General features: G+C 42.6%; 3 protein-coding genes across 6 annotated transcripts; all 3 read left to right on the top strand.

The window, feature by feature from the left end:
• Nucleotides 1-823: 823 nt before the first annotated feature.
• Nucleotides 824-3,032, top strand: LOC138634927 (axoneme-associated protein mst101(1)-like). 2 transcript variants are annotated; one of them, XM_069722159.1, is made up of 5 exons: nucleotides 824-872; nucleotides 1,403-1,467; nucleotides 1,637-2,158; nucleotides 2,192-2,552; nucleotides 2,770-3,032. In XM_069722159.1, exons 3-5 carry the CDS (start codon nucleotides 1,703-1,705, stop codon nucleotides 2,976-2,978), a joined length of 1,026 nt encoding a protein of 341 aa, XP_069578260.1. In that variant the 5' UTR covers nucleotides 824-872; nucleotides 1,403-1,467; nucleotides 1,637-1,702; the 3' UTR covers nucleotides 2,979-3,032. The 2 variants fall into 2 exon arrangements, with proteins under 2 accessions (XP_069578260.1, XP_069578261.1); XM_069722160.1 differs by having other exon boundaries at nucleotides 2,192-2,542; nucleotides 2,770-2,908.
• Nucleotides 3,033-4,967: 1,935 nt separating this feature from the next.
• On the top strand, nucleotides 4,968-7,803 carry LOC138634924 (growth/differentiation factor 8-like). Its single transcript, XM_069722144.1, has 3 exons — nucleotides 4,968-5,334; nucleotides 6,084-6,454; nucleotides 6,803-7,803. The coding sequence occupies exons 1-3, from the start codon at nucleotides 5,007-5,009 to the stop codon at nucleotides 7,181-7,183; spliced, it is 1,080 nt and encodes a 359-aa protein (XP_069578245.1). The 5' UTR covers nucleotides 4,968-5,006; the 3' UTR covers nucleotides 7,184-7,803.
• A 1,301-nt stretch (nucleotides 7,804-9,104) lies between these two features.
• stat1a (signal transducer and activator of transcription 1a) lies at nucleotides 9,105-18,741 on the top strand. 3 transcript variants are annotated; one of them, XM_069722138.1, is made up of 25 exons: nucleotides 9,105-10,072; nucleotides 11,538-11,665; nucleotides 11,792-11,936; nucleotides 12,015-12,110; nucleotides 12,478-12,564; nucleotides 12,663-12,741; nucleotides 12,873-12,964; nucleotides 13,047-13,198; nucleotides 13,418-13,576; nucleotides 13,654-13,746; nucleotides 13,906-13,965; nucleotides 14,062-14,082; nucleotides 14,221-14,311; nucleotides 14,594-14,635; nucleotides 14,821-14,910; nucleotides 15,004-15,102; nucleotides 15,175-15,310; nucleotides 15,638-15,693; nucleotides 15,791-15,882; nucleotides 15,963-16,102; nucleotides 16,696-16,884; nucleotides 16,966-17,041; nucleotides 17,127-17,223; nucleotides 17,342-17,380; nucleotides 17,885-18,741. In XM_069722138.1, the coding sequence occupies exons 2-25, from the start codon at nucleotides 11,538-11,540 to the stop codon at nucleotides 17,912-17,914; spliced, it is 2,289 nt and encodes a 762-aa protein (XP_069578239.1). In that variant the 5' UTR covers nucleotides 9,105-10,072; the 3' UTR covers nucleotides 17,915-18,741. The 3 variants fall into 3 exon arrangements, with proteins under 3 accessions (XP_069578239.1, XP_069578238.1, XP_069578240.1); XM_069722137.1 differs by having other exon boundaries at nucleotides 11,535-11,665; XM_069722139.1 differs by lacking the exon at nucleotides 17,342-17,380 and having other exon boundaries at nucleotides 11,535-11,665.
• Nucleotides 18,742-20,036: the final 1,295 nt, after the last annotated feature.

Here is a 20,036-nt window from a genome sequence, read left to right as displayed (position 1 = left end):
GAGGTCGAAGCTGAGGTCCAAGCTGAGGTCGAAGCTGAGGTCCAACCTGAGGTCCAAGCTGAGGTCCAGCCCTCTTCAGAGCTTCTCTGAGCAGTTTCTGTTGTCCAAACACAACAACTCACCGGTATCATCATCATGTCCCACCTCGCGCGACCAGGTTTCTAATTCGACGTGGTCGATGATGTCACAGCGTCCCCTAGCGGCGACGTGCTGCGTCATCGGCCGGATTGGTGCCTTCAATTGTTCCCGAAAACTTCAGTGTCCTTTCTCACGTCCTTTCTTTCTCTTCATTCTTTCATTTGATATATTTTTGATTTCTTGATCGTTTTTATACTTCTTTTTTTTTTTTTATTGTCTTTAACTTTATTTCTTTTTTTTTGTTTCTGTGTTTATTTTTATTTTATAAAAAACAGATTTCAAGAACAAGAACAAAATACTAAAATATTTTATAATAAACCAGAAAAAGGCTCAGTTCAAGCCATATTGGCCATGTAAGGATGAATGAGAATGACCTTTTGAATTGTTGTACTACAACATAGCAAATAGGAGGCAGCATTTATGGTTAAAAATAAGATGATACTTGAATTTATATTGATTGTGATATTGATTAATCTGGAAAGAACAAGAAAATATTTTTTTAGGAGACAATTGCATCTCATTCCAGTCACTGCATGTCTTTGTGGGGTTTTGTGTTTCTTTGACACATAAAGATGCAGAAAGACTTTCTACTGTTCATATGAGATTCCCCTGAATTCACCTTTACGCTGACGTAATGAGACAGGAATACAGGTGTGCCAGACAGCGCCTATTAATTACAATGCATCCTCTCTTCACTGGCAGAAGACAGAGTTGCAGATTGTTGCTCAGATCATGTAAGTACATTATTTTGTTTTCTGTCATTAGACAGGTTTTGTAAAGGTAATGAAGCTTTTAGATGAAACGTTTAAAACATGAACAGTTTTGAAAGTATTTAGCAGACTTGACGATATTCTTTTTTTCCTTGAAGTTAGTTGTACTTAATTAATGTAACAAATCTGGAATATTTTCCATTTAATTTCAGTACAGCTGCCTAAAAGCAATCAGATGGACACAGCAGTGAACCAAATGCTACTTTTCCTCAGAATTTACACTGAAGTTTTCCTCTTTTTTTTAAATTTAAAAATGTGTTACTGCATAAAGAAATACTTTTATATTTACTGAAAGACTGGATGCTCTTTATTAAAAAAGCTCTCAGAAACAGTAAAAACAAACCACCTTGTTTGTTTTTAAAAGGTTCATAGTGGCAAGATATATATTTTGTACCATATACTAAACTTTCACACCTGTAATTTTCCTTGCATGTAATCAAACTGGTTTAACTGAAATGTAAAAAGGCACCTCCCTGTTTTCTTTCATTTGGTAGTGTATCACAGAGGGATTATCTGTCCCAAACACCAACACTGACAGAAATGTTCAGCAGCAGTTCAGGTAAGACGCACAGTTTTGTATTGATTCTCCGTTGTTGAGAAGCAATAAAACTGTCTCATTCTTTTGAGTTGATTCAAGTGAAAATCGTGTAAAAATGTGGTAAAATTTTGAATTTTTTACTTGAAACAAAACTTAATTTTTCTTTGTCTTCTGATTGGTGCTGCTGCAGACAGCCACCCCTCAGGCTATAACCTGGGCCCCCAGCCAGGGGACCGCTGTGGAGGAGATCTGCCCCATGGAGAAGATGACCATAGCGATGGTCGCCGTGAAGGAGATCGGCGCCATGGAGAAGATGACCATAGCGATGGTCGCCGTGGAGGAGATCGGCGCCATGGAGAAGATGACCATAGAGATGGTCGCCGTGAAGGAGATCGGCGCCATGGAGAAGATGACCATAGCGATGGTCGCCGTGAAGGAGATCGGCGCCATGGAGAAGATGACCATAGCGATGGTCGCCGTGAAGGAGATCGGCGCCATGGAGAAGATGACCATAGCGATGGTCGCCGTGAAGGAGATCGGCGCCATGGAGAAGACGACCATAGCGATGGTCGCCGTGAAGGAGATCGGCGCCATGGAGAAGATGACCATAGAGATGGTCGCCGTGAAGGAGATCGACGCCATGGAGAAGACGACCATAGCGATGGTCGCCGTGAAGGAGATCGGCGCCATGGAGAAGATGACCATAGCGATGGTCGCCGTGAAGGAGATCGGCGCGACCATGGAGGTCGCCGTGAAGGAGATCGGCGCCATGGAGAAGACGACCATAGCGATGGTCGCCGTGAAGGAGATCGGCGCCATGGAGAAGATGACCATAGCGATGGTCACCGTGAAGGAGATCGGCGCCATGGAGAAGACGACCGTAGAGATGGTCACCGTGAAGGAGATCGGAGCCATGGAGAAGACGACCGTAGAGGCCGGAACCACAGTGGCAGTGGTAGCAGTGGCAGCGATAGTGATGGCGGTCATGGGAAACACGGCCGCAAACACAAGAACAAGCATGGTCATGGTCACGGTCATGGCCATGGGCGTGGCCATGGGCGTGGCCACGGAAGAGGGGGCGGACACTGGTAGAAAAGTGAGTGCAGGTGAGACACAAAGATCATTAAAGATCCTGAGAACATTTTTGAATATTAAACAACAACAATAATACCGAAAGAGATTTTTTTCAACTTCGTTTGTCACATTAAATATTTAGAACTGAATAAAAAAATCTGAAGTCAAGTTTTTAAGGGGCTTTAAAGCTCGCTGCAGTTTCCTGCTGTATTACATATCATTGTATTTTTGTCTTATTTTGTTTTTCAGGTATCAGACACACCACCCAGCAGGAGAGTACTCCCCCTATGATAGAAACTTTAAAAGATAAAATATCTCAACGCATTTTGCATTCTACTCATATTAAGCACATTGTTAGTTCAGTGTTTTATTTTCCCATTGGAGCAGCTTTTGTGAAGTACAATAACACCAAACCAAACCAAGCCGAGAGGATGGCTGCAGGGCACCAAACGGGTTAAAGCTGTATGACTACAATTACATGCAATAAAATGTTCTGAAAACAGGATCAGCAACCACTGTATTTTAGAGTGTGCTTTATTTACACAGAAACTGAATATATTCTTTAGCAATGAAACGATTTAAAGTGTGACAGGGAACGACTTCTCATTGGTTATCAGATGTGATTAATTGTTTCTATTAAAGCTGTTTAATTTCAAACTGATAGGAGTACATTCTCAAATTCAACACTTTTCTGAGTGTGCTTCTCTGAGACTAAAGAAAAGTGGCTGACATGAAAGCCGAGCAGGGAAACATTGACGTAACCCTCTCACCTCTGCTCATGTTTTCATGTACACAGAATCTCTTCAACCTGCGCAGTAAACATGTCGAGTGACAAGGTCGTCCCGTTGAACAGGTGTCTGATACGTGTAATTTTCTCACTGACTCAGAGAGAAAATGATTTATATTTTTGTGTACAAATCCCACATTCTTCATAAAAGAGAAGCAACAGATCAGTGGGTTGCAACTCTGCTTTTATTTTACATAAACATGAGAACATTTACGCCTGAGGAAGACTGTTGGTGGTTGAAACACTGTCACGTCATTGAAGACTAAAAGAAGTACACAGAAAAAATAATCCTGAGATGAACGGATGAAGTAACAGTTAGAGCAACCATTTTGGATGCATCTGATCTCGAGATAACATTTACATTATTTCTACCTTTGGATCACAGTGATTCCACTAATTATTGCAAAATGTTATCTAACTGTCAGAAGATCCACTCGTCATTAATCTCGGTTGCAACGCAGATTCACACGTGTTGTGAAATGAGACAGATTCTTCAGATTACATGCTGTGGCTCTGAGAGAAGTTACATTCGTCCAGTATTAAAATTCAAACAACCTGACATTCATTTTCACCTGATTCACCAGCAGCACATTTTGGGTCCACGTTCAGTCAGATTGCAGTGAGAAAACTTTGTGTATTCATATAACATAATCATAATCATTGTCAATGAAAGGCAGCTCCTTGTATTGAGTCTCCACCTCCAAGCACAGCTGCAGAGCCTGAGCCACGATATCCTCCGAAATCCTTTGAGCAAAGTTCAGTATCGGTCTGCTGGCTGGAGGATGATCCGATGAAACATCATCAGTTGAACTTACAGAACATCGACTCTCGTTCACGTCCCTCAGAAACTGCTCTGTTTCGTCTTCTCTACGTTTGTCGATGACAGCGTCCTTTGGTTTGGCCAAACAGGCCCAAAACCTGAATCTCGACGTGTTACATCCCATTGCACCAGAAGAGACACCAGAAGAGCAGGCGACTTTTCAGCAACAACAGCATTTCATCATAATTTCTATATCTGCAGAAAAGAACAACAAATCATAACGATATTGATCTGTTTTCCCCCAAACAAGGGCTGTTTACCCACTTTAAAGAAACATCATCGCCTGCAAGGTTGTGTATTTAATCCTTTACCCTCTGCTCTGTGCTGCAGCTCCTCTCTGGTTAATTTATGGTTTCCAACCGTTCAGAGCTGCTGATAAACAGGCAGCTGAACCAGTTTCCTCCTGCTGCTGCTTGGTGGGAGGAGCAGATCACTTGAAACCACCCAAAACACACAATTGTACTCCTCAAATGATCTTAATTTCACAATTTAATGAGGAGAAAAGAGCCATTAAAATATCTATTGAAAGATTTGTTTTTCCTAAAAGTGCACAGTCAGTGTGTCTTTGGGTTTTTAATTGTATTTTTGCAGTTTTGGAGAAAAGGTTTCTCTGTTAGACCAATTAAGATATGTAAAAGGTCATCCATGGGTCAGCTATTTTATACCAACAGGGTTTTTTTTTTGTTTTAAATTTTTTTTTTTTTAAGTGGTTTATGTTTTTTTAAACCCCAGTCAATATTTAAGAATCTTGAAAGTCCTCCTACCTCTTTAAATCTCACTTCTAGAAAAAAAGATGTTTTGCAGCCAATCATAAAGTCCTGAGGCGCGGGGACACTCTCATTTCAGACGGCGTCACTGACCTCCTTTCTTCCCTCCAGGATGCTCCTCTTGCTCTGCCTGACCGTCTTCTTCTCTGCGGGTTTTTCCATGGAGATGAAGCAGACCTCCAAGCTGCTGGCGGAGAGCGGAGAGCAGTGCTCGGCCTGCGACTTCCGGGAGCACAGCAAGCAAATGAGGCTCCACAGCATCAAGTCGCAGATCCTCAGCATCCTGCGGCTCGAACAGGCGCCCAACATCAGCCGGGACATGATCCGCCAGCTGCTCCCGAAGGCACCTCCTCTGACGCAGCTCCTGGACCAGTACGACCCGCGGGTGGAGGACGAGGACCACGCAACGATGGAGACCATCATCACCATTGCTACCAAGCGTAACTAACCCGAATCAAAACATTTTTTTTTTAAATTTTCTTTCATTTTATTCTATATATTTTCTGAAAGACAAAAAGAAAAAAAAAAGAAAAAAAAAACGAAGTTCGTGCGTAAATTCTGTGCGTAAAGGTTGTTTCCAAACTGTATACAGGACTTTGGAAAGCTGCATCTGAGAAATATAAATATTATATATTATATTACATAATATAACAATGTAGATATATAACTTTTGCAGACATTCTGTTGAATTTATAGTCTGCCATTTAAAACTAACTCTAGCTGGGATGTTTAACTGAGAGCTTAAGTAATAGAAAAAGAGCATAACAGACCACAAACCAATACAATTTTACCTTTTTAAAGTACCCACTTACACATCTAAATAGAATGACAGGCCAATTACAAGGGGACATCTTGAGGTGCAAAAGAAAGACAACAAAGAGTAACATCCAAAAGAAAAACCCATTAGGATTCATAGCATACTATAAATCAAACCATCCCTCTCAAGATACTTCATCATAGGAAAAAGGGAAAAGCTTATATTGAGGGGGGTGGTAGAGGAAAGGTCAGGGGGTCACCAAAATAATTAGGGTTCTTCATCTAGAAATCACAAATATCTACAGCAAATTTCATGCCTATCTTTGCTGTAGTTTTTTGGACATTTGTTGGACAGAAAACAGCCAGAATTTTAACCCCAAATGTTTGTATGTAATAAGAAAATTCAACATTATGTCTGGATTATTTCTTCCAGCCAATCCAATTTCCCAGGACGAGTTGTCCTCCTGCTGTCTGTTCAGCCTGAGTCCAAAGATCCAGCCCAAAAACATCCTGAGTGCTCAGCTGTGGGTCCACCTGCGGCCTGCCGACATGGTCACCACCATCTTCCTGCAGATCTCCCGCCTCAAACCCGGGAAGGAAGGAAACAACACCCGGGTCCGGGTCCGCTCCCTGAAGATCGACACTGACGTCGGCGCCGGCTCCTGGCAGAGCATCGACATCAAGTCTCTGCTGCAGGCTTGGCTGCGTCAACCAGAAACCAACTACGGCATAGAGATCAACGCCTTCGACTCCAAAGGAGAAGACTTGGCTGTCACCTCAGCAGAGCCTGGGGAGGAAGGACTGGTGAGTGCAAATCAACGTCGTATCACCATAAACCCTCATGCTTTCTGGTATTTAATATCTCCTGTCGAAACTTTGTCACTTGGTTCAAACATTTCTAAAATTAGACTAAAGGGACAAAGGGACAAGCAACAGTACTGAGGTACTTGTAGTTGGACCAGTTATTATACATTCAATTGAAGTTAAATTATTCAAGCTATACCCAAAAAAACGAGTTTCTGTCTCGGATTTTTGCTTCCAAAAACGAGCTGTCAAGCTCAAGAACTTGTAATATTTCTCATAAGGAAGACCTGTAGTCGAGCTTTTTTCACTGCCTCCGTCATTGTCAATACATTTTTGATTCCTTTCCAGCAACCATTCATCGAGGTGAAGATCCTCGACAGCCCCAAGAGATCCCGTCGCGACTCGGGCCTCAACTGTGACGAGGAGTCTGCAGAGACACGCTGCTGTCGCTACCCGCTCACCGTTGACTTTGAGGAGTTCGGCTGGGACTGGATCATCGCGCCCAAACGCTACAGAGCCAACTACTGCTCAGGAGAGTGTGAGTTCATGCACCTGCAGCAGTATCCGCACGCACACCTGGTGAACAAGGCCAACCCACGGGGCAGTGCGGGGCCCTGCTGCACGCCCACCAAGATGTCGCCCATCAACATGCTCTACTTCAACCGCAAGGAGCAGATCATCTACGGAAAGATCCCGTCCATGGTGGTCGACCACTGTGGCTGCTCCTGAGGACGCCCTGGGGTCCAGCAGGGTGATCATAGAAGTGACGCAAACCTTTAATATATTGAAAAAAAATAATCTAAATTTGGCACAGTAGTTTCAGCAAAGAAACCAATAAAATATCATCCATAAGACAGATGGAAGAAGTTCTTTCAAGAAATGGACTCCTAAATTTATTCTTTAGTTTTGTAGTTTTAATTTTTACCCAATAAATAGATGCATTTAAACCATTAAGTAAGATATGAGACCCAACACGATGGAAACAGGAGATATTACTGTGAGGAACCAATTTCATGTTGCAAAAGCAATCACAAAAATTCTGAATGTAATGTTGCAAAAATGCTTCTTTTTTTTTACATTTTGAGAGGATTTAATGAAATCCTGAAGTTTAGCACTTTGTACTTAGATGGAATCTGGACTCTAATTTGAAATCAGCCAATCGGATGCACAGATGTCAGGATTTTTTCTTGAACATTATTTTCCACCATTATTTTGCCACATGAAACGAGACTTAAAGGCAATGTGATAGATAGATACTTAGACGGATAGATATAAAGGCTCCTGTCGCTTCCTGTCTTCCTGTGCCCTGATTTAAGCTTTAATCAAAGTAAACCCTGCGGGGCATCTTCCACATGCCTTTTATTTTTGAAAAACATGAACTGAATGACTCCCCGTCCCAGCGTCTCTTGGAAACTCCTCGCTGTGATCAGTTCTCAGCAACAGACAGGTGCATTTTTTAAGGACGTTGTTGCACGTGTTGGGATTTGATTCACTTCCTGTTACAGTCAAAGTGGTGCAGCATCTAGTGGACATTAGATGAACTGCAGCTAAAGGCACCGCAATGCTGACTATAAAGTTGAGCTGTGGTGTGTGGTAGTTGCTGGTCACACTGGTTTTTCTCTTTATAAAAGGTGCATTGAATTGGTTCGGTAATATTAAGCAATTGTTTTTAGCCCAAAGGAGAAACTATAACCTCAAACCTTCTTCCACGGTGCGGAAATCTCAAAAGAATCAAAATCAACAGTTTTCTACAGGTTGTTTAAAAACTGGAAATCATTACTGACTGGTACCGTAGCGTACAAACAGCCTGGGATCAGCCACTATGACAGTGAGAGCAGACAGTGATCTCAGAGGGAGGCTTCATCTCAATTTGGAGCCAAGTGCAGCTGTCCTGACTGTTGTTGTGCTTCATGGGGGTTTCTGACACAAAACGCTTTGTTCTGCTGTTGGAACAGAATGTCCTCGACTGACACACTTTCATCAGTGTAGAAAACATCAGGCCATGCTGCTGCATTTGTGGTTCTGAAAGTGAGATGGAGATGTTGGATGTCGGGACGACATGTACTTCACATACCCATTTATTACCCCACGGAGTGAACAACAGTTCTTACTGCTTAAGTTACAGCTACTTTAAAAATACATTTTACATTTAATAAGTCTATTAAATGCAACACAGTGTTAAAGACTAAACTAGTATACTCCAACCTTTTTGGCTTGTGATGCTCTTAAAAAAGTCACTGTCTGCTTGTGTCACATTTCATATGTCTGAGTTACCATTTCTTCCAAAAGACACATTTCCCCTCTAAACAAAGCTCCATGTAAACAACTCTTTTGAGGTAAAACAGTTCAAGTTTAGGGACCAATGAATAATTTTAAATGTACTGTAAAAGTCTCAACTTTACAATGAAGAGCTTTGAGGAGAGATTTCATCCGTCACTATTAATTTGTAAAAACTACATTATAATTAATAACTACATTATAATTTACTTTATTATGTTTTATCGAGAAAACTCTACGTTCTTGGGTACATTTGTAAGTTGTTATGATTTTTATTATTGTTGATTAATAGTTATGTTATTTAGATTTGTTTTTACTGAAAAAAATATTAAGTTTCCTTCATATTGATTAACCTGAACTATATATACAGCGTGGGAAAAACATTTAGTTTTATGACCATTAAAAATAAAACCCCCATCACAAGAGACAGAAGTCAATATATTACAAGTTTTTAACTTCAAACTTCACAGATTATTTGATTTGAAAACATGTTTGCACTGAAAAGGTTTAAGGGATTTTTCACAAAAAAAGACATCGAAATTTAAAAAAAATGGAAGCAGACTTCTTTTACTCTTCTTGTGTAAATCCCATTCATGATAATTAATGATATTATTAATTATTATAACAAAAAAAATAATCGGTAAAGGAAGAACTGACAAGTATCATTATTATTTTTGTAATTTCAAACCACTTTAGCCTGTTAATGGTTAAAGTTGTATTTTCCAATTATAAACAGTAGTTTGTGGAAATTATTTTCACGTCTTATTTTGCAAACATTTTACAACATAATGAACAAACTGACGTTTCACAATAAATTAGGTTTCAGTTTCAGAGTTAGCGTTTCCTTACTTTCTCTTTCTTTGAAAACACGTGGTCAGTGGAGGCTGTTCTGTGGACTGTCTTCCCTCCCTCAAAAAACAAACATTATTTTGCTTTTAAAAATGTAAAATGTATTTTAGACTTATCACAACACTGTTAAAGTCTATAAAAGGACAAAACACGTTTTCTCACTTGATCTTGTGCACATTCGAGGGTATTTAAGTAAAACTAATCCTTGTGCAAAGTTGTTATTGTGGGCGCCCCTGCTCACCTGACAGAAGAGCCACCAGGCCATCGCTCTGATTGGCTATCACAAAGAAAAGGGCGGGACGTATGGTGAATTCTCAGCGGTGAGTGGCTGTTTCCGTAGAGTCAGCCGTACCACGTCAGTAGAAACAGGTTGTGGTGCTGCCTGGCAGATTTGTGGCACGTTTAAGTAAAACGACCTTTTATTTTTAAAAACCAACCAACAACACTTTTGCGTTCCTGTGAGAGGTTGTACACGTCTCCTCAAAATAAAAGGTAAGTGTTATGGCTTCCTTTCTCGCGTAGTGGCGTTATTTAGTCCAGATCTCTTGATTGCCCAACTTGGCTTCATGAGGACTGCAGGAACACTTCGAGGAATGATTTGTGGATGTTAATGCAGCTTACAGCCTGCAGCTGTCAGTTCAACCACAATGATCCTGCAGCAGGTTTTAAGTTGTGCGTCGACGCCCACCACTAAAGGTCCAAAATAGAAAAGCATTAACCGATAACTTGTCGTAAATGTGGAATTACGAGTTCATATGTAATAACAGGTCAATCATATGTATGCCGGACGATGAACTAATGCATCAACATGTAGACAAGGCGTTGAGTCTAATTCTATTAAATACGACTGTATGGCATCAGGATGGAAATCCTTAAAAAGCCAAATATCTGAAAGGAGTTTGGTTGATGAGAAAACCGTGTAATGCGCAATTGGGTTTTGTGTTACAGCTGATTAGTGAAACTGTCATTATAACGTAAGATATGAAACAAATCAATATTTTGTGTTTTATTATTGTCAGTGACTCTTTTATTCTCGTGGGGGAAATGAAACCTATGATCCTCCTGCTTCCATCTTTGGAAGCTAATAATAAAAAAAATAATATTAATGTTGAGTTTATATGATGAAAATACGGTTTGATGCTGCATTTGTCTCACTTAGCTGAAGAGTGTTATATTAACCAGGTGTAATTAATCTGTGACTCTCTTCAGCTGTTAAAATGCACAAATAAGTCCTTTATTTTTTTAATTTTCTATCAAAACAGAGGGTCAATGTGTTTTAAACACAAGTTTAAACTTGTTGGACTTGAATACACCTAAAAATCACTCCTGCATTCAGCTCCATCTGCCCGGATCCCTGGATTAGTTTCTGATGAAAATAGGAGTCATGGAGTCAGCACTTCTAATTTCCTCTTTTCTTTTCTTGTAAGCAAGCAGCAGGTTTGGTGCAGTGAGTGAGGAGAGGCCTTGCTAAAGCTTGAGAAAAGCTCCCTGACCTTTGAACTCTGACTTTCTGATGGATGGAGAAACAAGAGGCTGCAGAGATTATTTAGTCAGATTTTCAAATTACTGCATTATTGTTATCCTTTTATGGTTATTTACCTAATATGAGAATTGAATTCTGCTCCCTTCAAACAAGCCCTTAGAAGGTTTTAAAAAGTGGTGAATTACATTTACAATAGCTGTTGATATTATGTAATTTTTCTTCTTTGCTGCTGTAGACAGTTACGTCAGCATGCTGCACATTTATCTTAGATTCTACGTGTTATTAAAACGGTCTTTAATGTAACTGAAACACAGCAGAAACCATCGATCTGTTTGAGGTGTCTCCCGTCAAATGACAAACATCCCACTCCGCTTATGTTCAACAGATTGTTTTCGAAAATGATTATTTATATCTGAAAAGTAATTACCAGTTTGAACCCTGAATCCTCATGAAGCTGCTCTTGTCCACCAGAAGATGGCGCAGTGGGGCCAGCTTCAGATGTTGGACTGCAAGTACCTGGAGCAGGTGGACCAGCTGTATGACGACTCCTTCCCCATGGACATCCGGCAGTACCTGAGCAAGTGGATCGAGAGCATCGACTGGTAAGAAGTCGCGTGATTGATGGGTTGCTCATATGCGCTTTACATTTATAGAGTAAAGAATTTATTTAACAATTAATACTGTGAGTATTTGTTAGTATTACTGTGTCTCTGTCTCGGCCTCCTCAGGGACACGGTGGCGCTTCAGGACTCGCTGGCCACCGTCCGGTTCCACGACCTCCTCGCTCAGCTGGACGACCAGCACAGCCGCTTCACTCTGGAGAACAACTTCCTGCTGCAGCACAACATCCGCAAGATCAAGAGGAACCTGCAGGTCAGATCCTGCAGCGAACACTCCATCCAGACCACATTCAAGTTTAAGATCCTAACTGGAGAGTGACTGTCTCTCCAGGATCGGTTTCAGGAAGATCCCGTCCACATGGCCATGATCATCTCCAGAAACCTGAAGGAGGAGCAGAAGATTTTGGCCAACGCAAAGAGCACTGAGGTAAAACCTGCAGGACCGACTTTAAAATGTCTTTTTATCCATGGGTCCGTTTCTTTGCATCTCCCTTGAAGAGACTTTAGAATTTAAGTAGAATAACAACCATAAATTGTATAATTGCAATTCTTTTATCCTTATTATTATTATGATGATTTTTGTCAGGAAAACAAATCCTTTTAATTGAATTCCTTTGATTTCTTGGTACACTCATGTTGATTGAATGTGCTCAGTCTATAAAGTTTTATTCTTTGATTCCAATAAACTTTATTTAGAGAGACAAGACAAAGTACAGCTGAGCAATAAAGAAGACTGAAGTTTTCTGTCATATTTGCATGATCAATGAATTAAAATGAAGCGTGACCTCCTGCAGCAGGAGGGTGAGGGCGCGGTGTCGGCCATGGTGGTGGAGAAACAGAAGCTGGACAACAAAGTGAAGGAGATGAAGGACAGAGTGCAGGTGAAACGAAACAAACACGACTGACGTTCAGTCGGACACAGATGGAGGTTCTGCTGGAGCATTGATCATTAATGGATTCAGATGATTTGTCTTTGCAGGTGGTCGATCAGAACATAAAGAACCTGGAGGACCAGCAGGACGAGTACGACTTCAAGATCAACACGCTGAAGAACAGAGGTGAGAACATCAGATACTTCCCTCCTCTGTAGGAGTGTGTGATGATTCCCTGACAAGCTGCTCATGAGATGGAAGACAAAGGTCCTTCGTTAAGGTGTGTAAGGAAAGCTTGTGTGTTTCTTCCTCTGCAGAGAATGAGGTGAACGGCATGACGGCGAAGGAGCTGGAGAAAGAGAAGTTGACGATCGCGAGGATGTGCTTAGAACTGAAAGCCAATCGTCAGGTGAGCAGAGCGGGGAGGCGTTAGCGGTCCGTCCTGGGTGATCCCGTCAGACGTGTTAACGTGATGTCACCTGTGCTGACAGGATGTGGTGATCCAGCTGACCGACCTGCTGAACGCCACTCAGGCGTTACTGTCGGACCTGATCTCCGAGGAGCTGCCGGAGTGGAAGCAGCGGCAGCAGATCGCCTGCATCGGCGGTCCTCCCAACGCCTGCGTGGACCAGCTGCAGAACTGGTGAGACGCCAGAGGGGACAGGATCCATCTTACTGTCCTCTGTGGGATTACATGTCTTCCTCCTCTGTTCTACATCTTTTCTCCTCATTTTCGCCCTCTACATTTTTGTCCTTCTCTTCCTCTTGCTCCCCCCATTCTTCTTCATCTTCCTCCTCTCCCTCCTCGTGCTTTTCTTCATCCTTCTGATTGTCTTCCCTCCTCCTCCTCCTCCTGCTGCAGGTTCACGGCCGTAGCGGAGAGCCTCCAGCAGGTCCGTCAGCACCTGAAGAAGCTGCAGGAGTTGGAGCAGAAGTTCACGTACGAATGCGACCCCTTCACGCAGAAGAAAGCTTTACTGGAGTCCCGAGCTCTGGAGCTCCTCAAGAACCTGCTCTCCAAGTGAGGAACCCCTCACACACGAGTTATTGATCATTTTATTACTGACCGTCAGTCACCATTGTTACCTGTGTGTGTAGCTCTCTGGTCGTAGAGCGGCAGCCCTGCATGCCCACCCACCCTCAGAGACCCCTGGTGTTGAAAACAGGCGTCCAGTTTACCGTCAAACTCCGGTAAGAAACATGCAAAAATCAAACTAAAATATCTCTAGTTTCAGCTGGTAAATGTATTTTTGCTTAATGAAATGAAAGTGCAGAGACTCAATGAGAAGTTGTTTACCTGCAGATCAGTTTCTGTTTCAGTCGAGTTGATCACGCTTGCTTTTTGTTCAGGTTTCTGGTGAAGCTGCAGGAGTTCAACTACCAACTCAAAGTCAAGGCTGTGTTTGATAAGTAAGCTCATCTCTCGGTCTCAGATGTTTGTTTTCTGCTTCAAATCTCATGACCTGCATGATTTGTAACCGACAACGTGGTTCTTCTTCTCCTCAGGGATGTAACAGAGAAGAAAGGGTACGTCTGGAAACCACTTCCACACATTTAAACACACTTTGTGATAAGTTAAAAGGAAGGATCACATTGGAACTAAATGTTAAACGTGATAGTTAAAGGCTCCTGATTGATTGACTCCGATGCTCCGTCTGAAATCAGGTTTCGGAAGTTCAACATTTTGGGAACGAACACCAAAGTCATGAACATGGAGGAGTCGAACGGCAGCCTGGCAGCAGAGTTCAGACATCTGGTGAGGCCTCGGTTATATCACCCGACATACCTGCGTGGGTATTTTTGGATTGAACATTAAGGCCTTCAGTTCCCGTGGGTTTAATTTGGTTATTATGGAGTGGATAAGTCATTTCACAGTAGGATTTAAGAACTTGCATGAAGACAGGAGGATGTTTTTTTTTTACAGGATTTTTCAATAAAGGGTTGAGATAATTATCTCATGATGAGAAAGGGTGAAAATAATTAACTCTATGACCAGTTTTCAAAACAAAAAACAAACTTCATTTTGTTCTTCGCGCAGCAACTGAAAGAGCAGAAAGTCGCCGGCAACAGAACAAACGAGGTGAGAGTCTTTATGATTTTGGAAAGTGTTAAATTACAATTTAAAAAGGTGCTAAAAGTTTAAAATTTAACCTGCAGATCCTGAATTTAAATTAAATATGGTATTTGTGTTCCTACTGTGAGAGTTTTGTGCCGTTTCATTGTGTGTTGCAGTATTGTGTGATGTAGGTGTGTGTGTCTGTTCAGGGTCCTCTGATCGTCACTGAGGAGCTTCACTCGCTCAGCTTCGAGTCCGAGATGCAGCTCAATCAGTCCGGCCTCGACATCAAACTGGATGTGAGACGACACCAACAAATGTAGAAATAAGTTCTGGTCGAAGAGGCTGAGTTCTCGTTGCTTACTCGTGTGTTGTTGTTGTTGTTGTTGTAGGCCATGTCTCTGCCGGTTGTTGTGATCTCTAACGTCTGCCAGCTGCCCAGCGGCTGGGCCTCCATCCTCTGGTACAACATGCTCACCACAGAGCCCAAGGTGACGACAGGTTTCACATTTCCTCCCGTCCGTGTCGCTGCTCCGTTGTTAATGGACTCGTCTGTTTTCCAGAACCTGAAGTTCTTCATCTCCCCTCCTCTGGCGAAGTGGTCTCAGCTGTCCGAGGTCCTGAGCTGGCAGTTCTCCTCGGTCACCAAGCGAGGCCTGAGCCAGGAGCAGCTCAACATGCTCGCCGACAAACTGCTCGGTCAGAGCACACAAACACAAACACACAACCAGAGCCGAGACGAGCAGTATGCAGATAAACACACATTACATCAGGGCAACTGTTAGCTTTATAACATTTAAGGTCACAAATTGTCTTAAAAATCCTCAAATTTCTGTTTTCTGAATTCGGGATTGGAACCAAACTGCTAATTGTCTGATAGTTGTTGATATTTCAGCGTGGACCAAAATGCCCGACTGACCAAAAAAGTCCTCTAAAGTCTCCAGCTCTAAAGTAATGACTTCAGCCTGTGAAAGGACTGCAGATACTTTTACTCTGCTTTACTGACACGAGTGTGTTTCTGTGTAGGGTCCAAAGCCCAGAGGAACCCGGAGGGACAAATTCCCTGGACCAAGTTCTGCAAGGTGAGCCGCCGTCCCTCTGCAGAGGAGCTTCTCTTCCCTCCAGTCCAGCTGCTTTTATTCGAGCTGAACTCAAAGCCTCTCTTTCGTCCACATGCAGGGCGCCAACGAGAAATCGTTCCCCTTCTGGTTGTGGATCGAAGGAATCCTGGATCTGATCAAAAGACACCTGCTGTCCCTGTGGAACGACGGGTGGGTGCTGCCGTGACGCTGCTGTAAAACCCTCCAGGGTGCATTTGGACTAAAGAAGTGTCTGTTTGTTGTGTCTGCAGCTCCATCATGGGCTTCATCAGTAAGGAGAGGGAGAAGTGTCTGCTCAGCGACAAGTGTCCGGGCACCTTCCTGCTCCGGTTCAGCGAGAGCAGCCGAGAGGGAGCGATCACCTTCACCTGGATCGAGCACGACGTGCACGGTAGAGTGATGGCAGCCGCTTCCGCCTCAACGTGCCGACCGACCGGTACCTTTTCATGGCAGCATCACAGACACATCGTTCGTGCAGGAGAAACACAGAATCAGAAATTATGATAAATTATTCCATGTGCACAAAAATAATGACAAAACAGCAGAAGCACTTAGAAACAAATATTTGTGTTTAATTTGGGTTCTTGAGCAGCTCATTTCATGTGGAAATAAAACTCAGGCGCTGATGTTGATCAGGAGATGTAACTTCCTCATGAAGGTTGCTGCTTCCTCCTGCTGCGTGCATCACTGTGCTGCGTTCAACAGGAACAAACTCTGAATTTATTTATCGATCTTCGTTCAGTATTTTCTCCAAATTGCTTCAAATTTTACCACAAAAATCCAAAATGAATGCCCGACTTGAAAATGTTTTTCTGTCCAGTCTGGAGCTTCATGTGGTCCTGTTTTATTTGATGTGCTCCATGTTTCCAGGTGTAAAACTGAAATCTATTTCCTATAAATATCATTAAAATAACACTGATTCACACAGATTAATCTCCTGTCTGATTAGCAGCAAACAGCTGATGTGTCTCCGTGTCCTCCCAGACAAGCCGGTCTATCACTCGGTGGAGCCGTACACCAAGAAGGAGCTGTCCGCCGTCTCGCTGCCCGACATCATCCGCACCTACAAGGTGATGGCGGCCGAAAACATCCCGGAGAACCCGCTCCGCTTCCTCTACCCAAACAACCCCAAAGACAAGGCCTTCGGGAAGTACTACCCCAAACCCTCAGAGAGTAAGACGCCGTTTCATTCACGCAGCAAAGATCGAAATATTTCTGCGCAGAGCTTCATCACATTTTTGAACTGACTCGCAGCTCCGGAGCCGATGGACGTGGAGAACAACGTCAAGAGCGGCTACATGAAGACGGAGCTCATATCCGTGTCAGAAGTGTAAGCGGACATATTCACCACAGACAAAGTGAAGTGATACATGTGATTGATGAGACTGAGCAGAGTGAATGTTCCTCCGGTACAGACATCCGTCCAGGCTGCAGGACAACATGATGCCCATGTCTCCTGACGACTACAAAGCACTGGAGCAGTACGTCAGCCCCAGAGACATCGACGCTGTGGTGAGTGATCTGAAGCTGCTGCTTTAAAAACCTGCGGTTCATCCTGGAACCAGAACCAGAACCCGTCCGGTCCAGTCTGTCTGACGTCTGTCTGTGTTTCTTCCCGCTCGGTTTTCAGACCAATAATCTGATGGGATTGGGACAGTTTGACGTTCAGGTAGATGCAGCAACTTCACACTGCATGTATTTACCCAGCATGCATTAGAACAAAAAAAAAAAAAGCCTGGTTTTGGGCATGGCTTTACACTGGTCTAGGACCTGGTTTTGGGCATGGCTTTAGACTGGTCTCGGACCTGGTTTTGGGCATGGCTTTAGACTGGTCTAGGACCTGGTTTTGGACATGGCTTTAGACTGGTCTAGGACCTGGTTTTGGACCTGGCTTTAGACTGGTCTCGGACCTGGTTTTGGGCATGGCTTTAGACTGGTCTAGGACCTGGTTTTGGACCTGGCTTTAGACTGGTCTCGGACCTGGTTTTGGACCTGGCTTTAGACTGGTCTAGGACCTGGTTTTGGACCTGGCTTTAGACTGGTCTAGGACCTGGTTTTGGGCATGGCTTTACACTGGTCTCGGACCTGGTTTCTGACTATGTCCCTCTTTCCTCCACAGCTACTCAGCTTCTGTGTCGTCTTCCTTTGTTAAAATAGTAATTTGTGTTTTCAGATGAGTGCAGAATTTCCAGATGAAAACTGAAGAGCCGTCGTCTGAACTTCATCCTCTTCCTCCTCCTCCTCCTCAACTATTCCTCAGAGGTTGTCTGGTCTCTCGATTGATCTTGTGATTGACTTTTGGATTGTGGGTTTGGAGGACTTCAGGTCAGCACCGTGACCTTTCAGAAACTCCGTGGAACCAAATTTTCCACCCACCTGTCACTTTGCTTGTACATATTTCAGTTTTTCTAAAATGTGAAAGTTAAGCTCCGCATGAACTCTTTCTGTAAAACAGAGCCATGTAAGAATGTGACTGCAAGGCCTCTGAGCAGCAACAATACTATGAAAGCACACTGATTCATAGGAAACTATTAATATACAGTTTTGTGTGCGAGTGAAAAGTTGAACCTTTTATTTAAAAAAAACAACAACTTTAAACTTCAGCAATTACACCTGCTAACGATTGTTTGATGGATGTTGTTTGGAAATGAAGCAGGGGTGAAATGTCTCCTCAGTGGAGTTGTTCAAGTGGAAGCAGGTGAAATGCTGCAGGGGGGCGGGGCCACAACCTCATTAGTAATGTCAAAATGAAGCTCAATCTAAACCTGACATTAAGAAATATGATAAATGCCTTAAATAAAGGTAGATATGAAAACAAATATTTTGACTTTATATTTGTATTTAATATCTGCTCAATACTTTACAGTTGAATGATGTTTAATTATGCCTGTAAATATTTCTTCATGATGCTAAAATAACTCATTTAATCATTAGGACTCATTATTTATATTTACAAGAAATCCAGACATGCAGTTGGTTTTTCTGACTTTTATTAAATGTTTTCATCTGTGAATAAATATCTGGACTGCCTGCAACGTGGGCTGAAGCAGCATAAATACACATGAAGAAGAAATAACGACACCAAAACACGTTACATTCAGAAAAGTTCAGTTGCAGCTGCACCAACGCAAACAGACATCAGGTGATTCACAGCCAGCTGGGATCAGTCCACCGTGAAGTTACACGACTTCATCTTACAATCACTTCAGGTCTATTGCTGATTGGCTCTAAATTATTGCAGCTTAAGTTGCAGTTTGTGCTTCTTTCAATAATTTTATTTATTTGAAATGAACCATTTGAACAGAACTGAGTGAGCTGATCCCAAACTGAGGAGTAAAACCGAATTGAATTTGGATTGTTAACGTCGCAGGCGAGCCGTCGATCACTTTTTCAGTGCAGAAACATCCAAACCTCCAACACGCTACAAACACACAAACAAAAACTAAACCTCTGCACAACTTTTCAAGTATAACAGATTCTTTTGCACATTACAAAAACAAACAATCGGTCTGCATTCGAGAACTTCTCCGGTCTCCTTCCAGAGTCTTCTGCAGGTTTCCATACAAACCACCAGAGTCAACACGTTCTGGACTAAAAGATCTGACAGCGACTCAACAATGGAAATATTTCTGACGTTTACAGACGTTTGACGTGTGGAGAGACTTTAATGTCAAGCAGCCTGCTGGATGGACTGAAAACTCTAAAGGACATTAAAGGGACTTCATCATTCATATTGATTCACTTATTGTTAAGCTGAAGAGAGAAGAGGCCTTCAAGATGAAGCAGGTTCAAAAACCAGGAATCCTCATCATAACCCTGAAACCAAGTTAAACCTGAATCCTGCTTCTCAGTCCAGATCAAACAAAAATGCAACGACAATTGAACAACAACTACGCTTCATTCCTCCAAACTGAACTCCAAAATGAGTTCCTGCACCTCGAGCTGACTGCAACACACAAGAGGAAGCTGCATCTCATCAAACCTTACCGACTCCACGCTGGTGAGCAAAGTGGAGACTGGTGAACTGCATCAGCTGCTGCAGAAACACAGACACGACACGGCAGCTAAACTCTGACATATTCTGCACTTCACACCCTGTTAAATTAAAAAGAGCCTCTTGATTAAGTTTGATTCTTTTTCTGTGCTCCAGTTAATACTCTGTTGTGTTTTGTTAAAATCAATCAGCTGGAGTTTTGTCCAACAGCTGATTTCAGTTTGTAACTGAATCAGTGCATCTGCAGCTGCTGCTCTGCTCTGATTGGCTGATAGAAATCTATTTCTTTCAGGTTAACTGTATATATTGAGGCCAGTTTGACAGAAGGTGC

Source organism: Brachyistius frenatus, unplaced genomic scaffold, assembly GCF_029030835.1.
Source record: "Brachyistius frenatus isolate BFR_SWC_R1_liver_20210118 unplaced genomic scaffold, ASM2903083v1 Contig_282, whole genome shotgun sequence".
Lineage (NCBI taxonomy): Eukaryota > Metazoa > Chordata > Actinopteri > Embiotocidae > Brachyistius > Brachyistius frenatus.
Note: the sequence above shows the minus strand (reverse complement) of the source record. Positions and strands in the feature narration are given on the sequence as shown.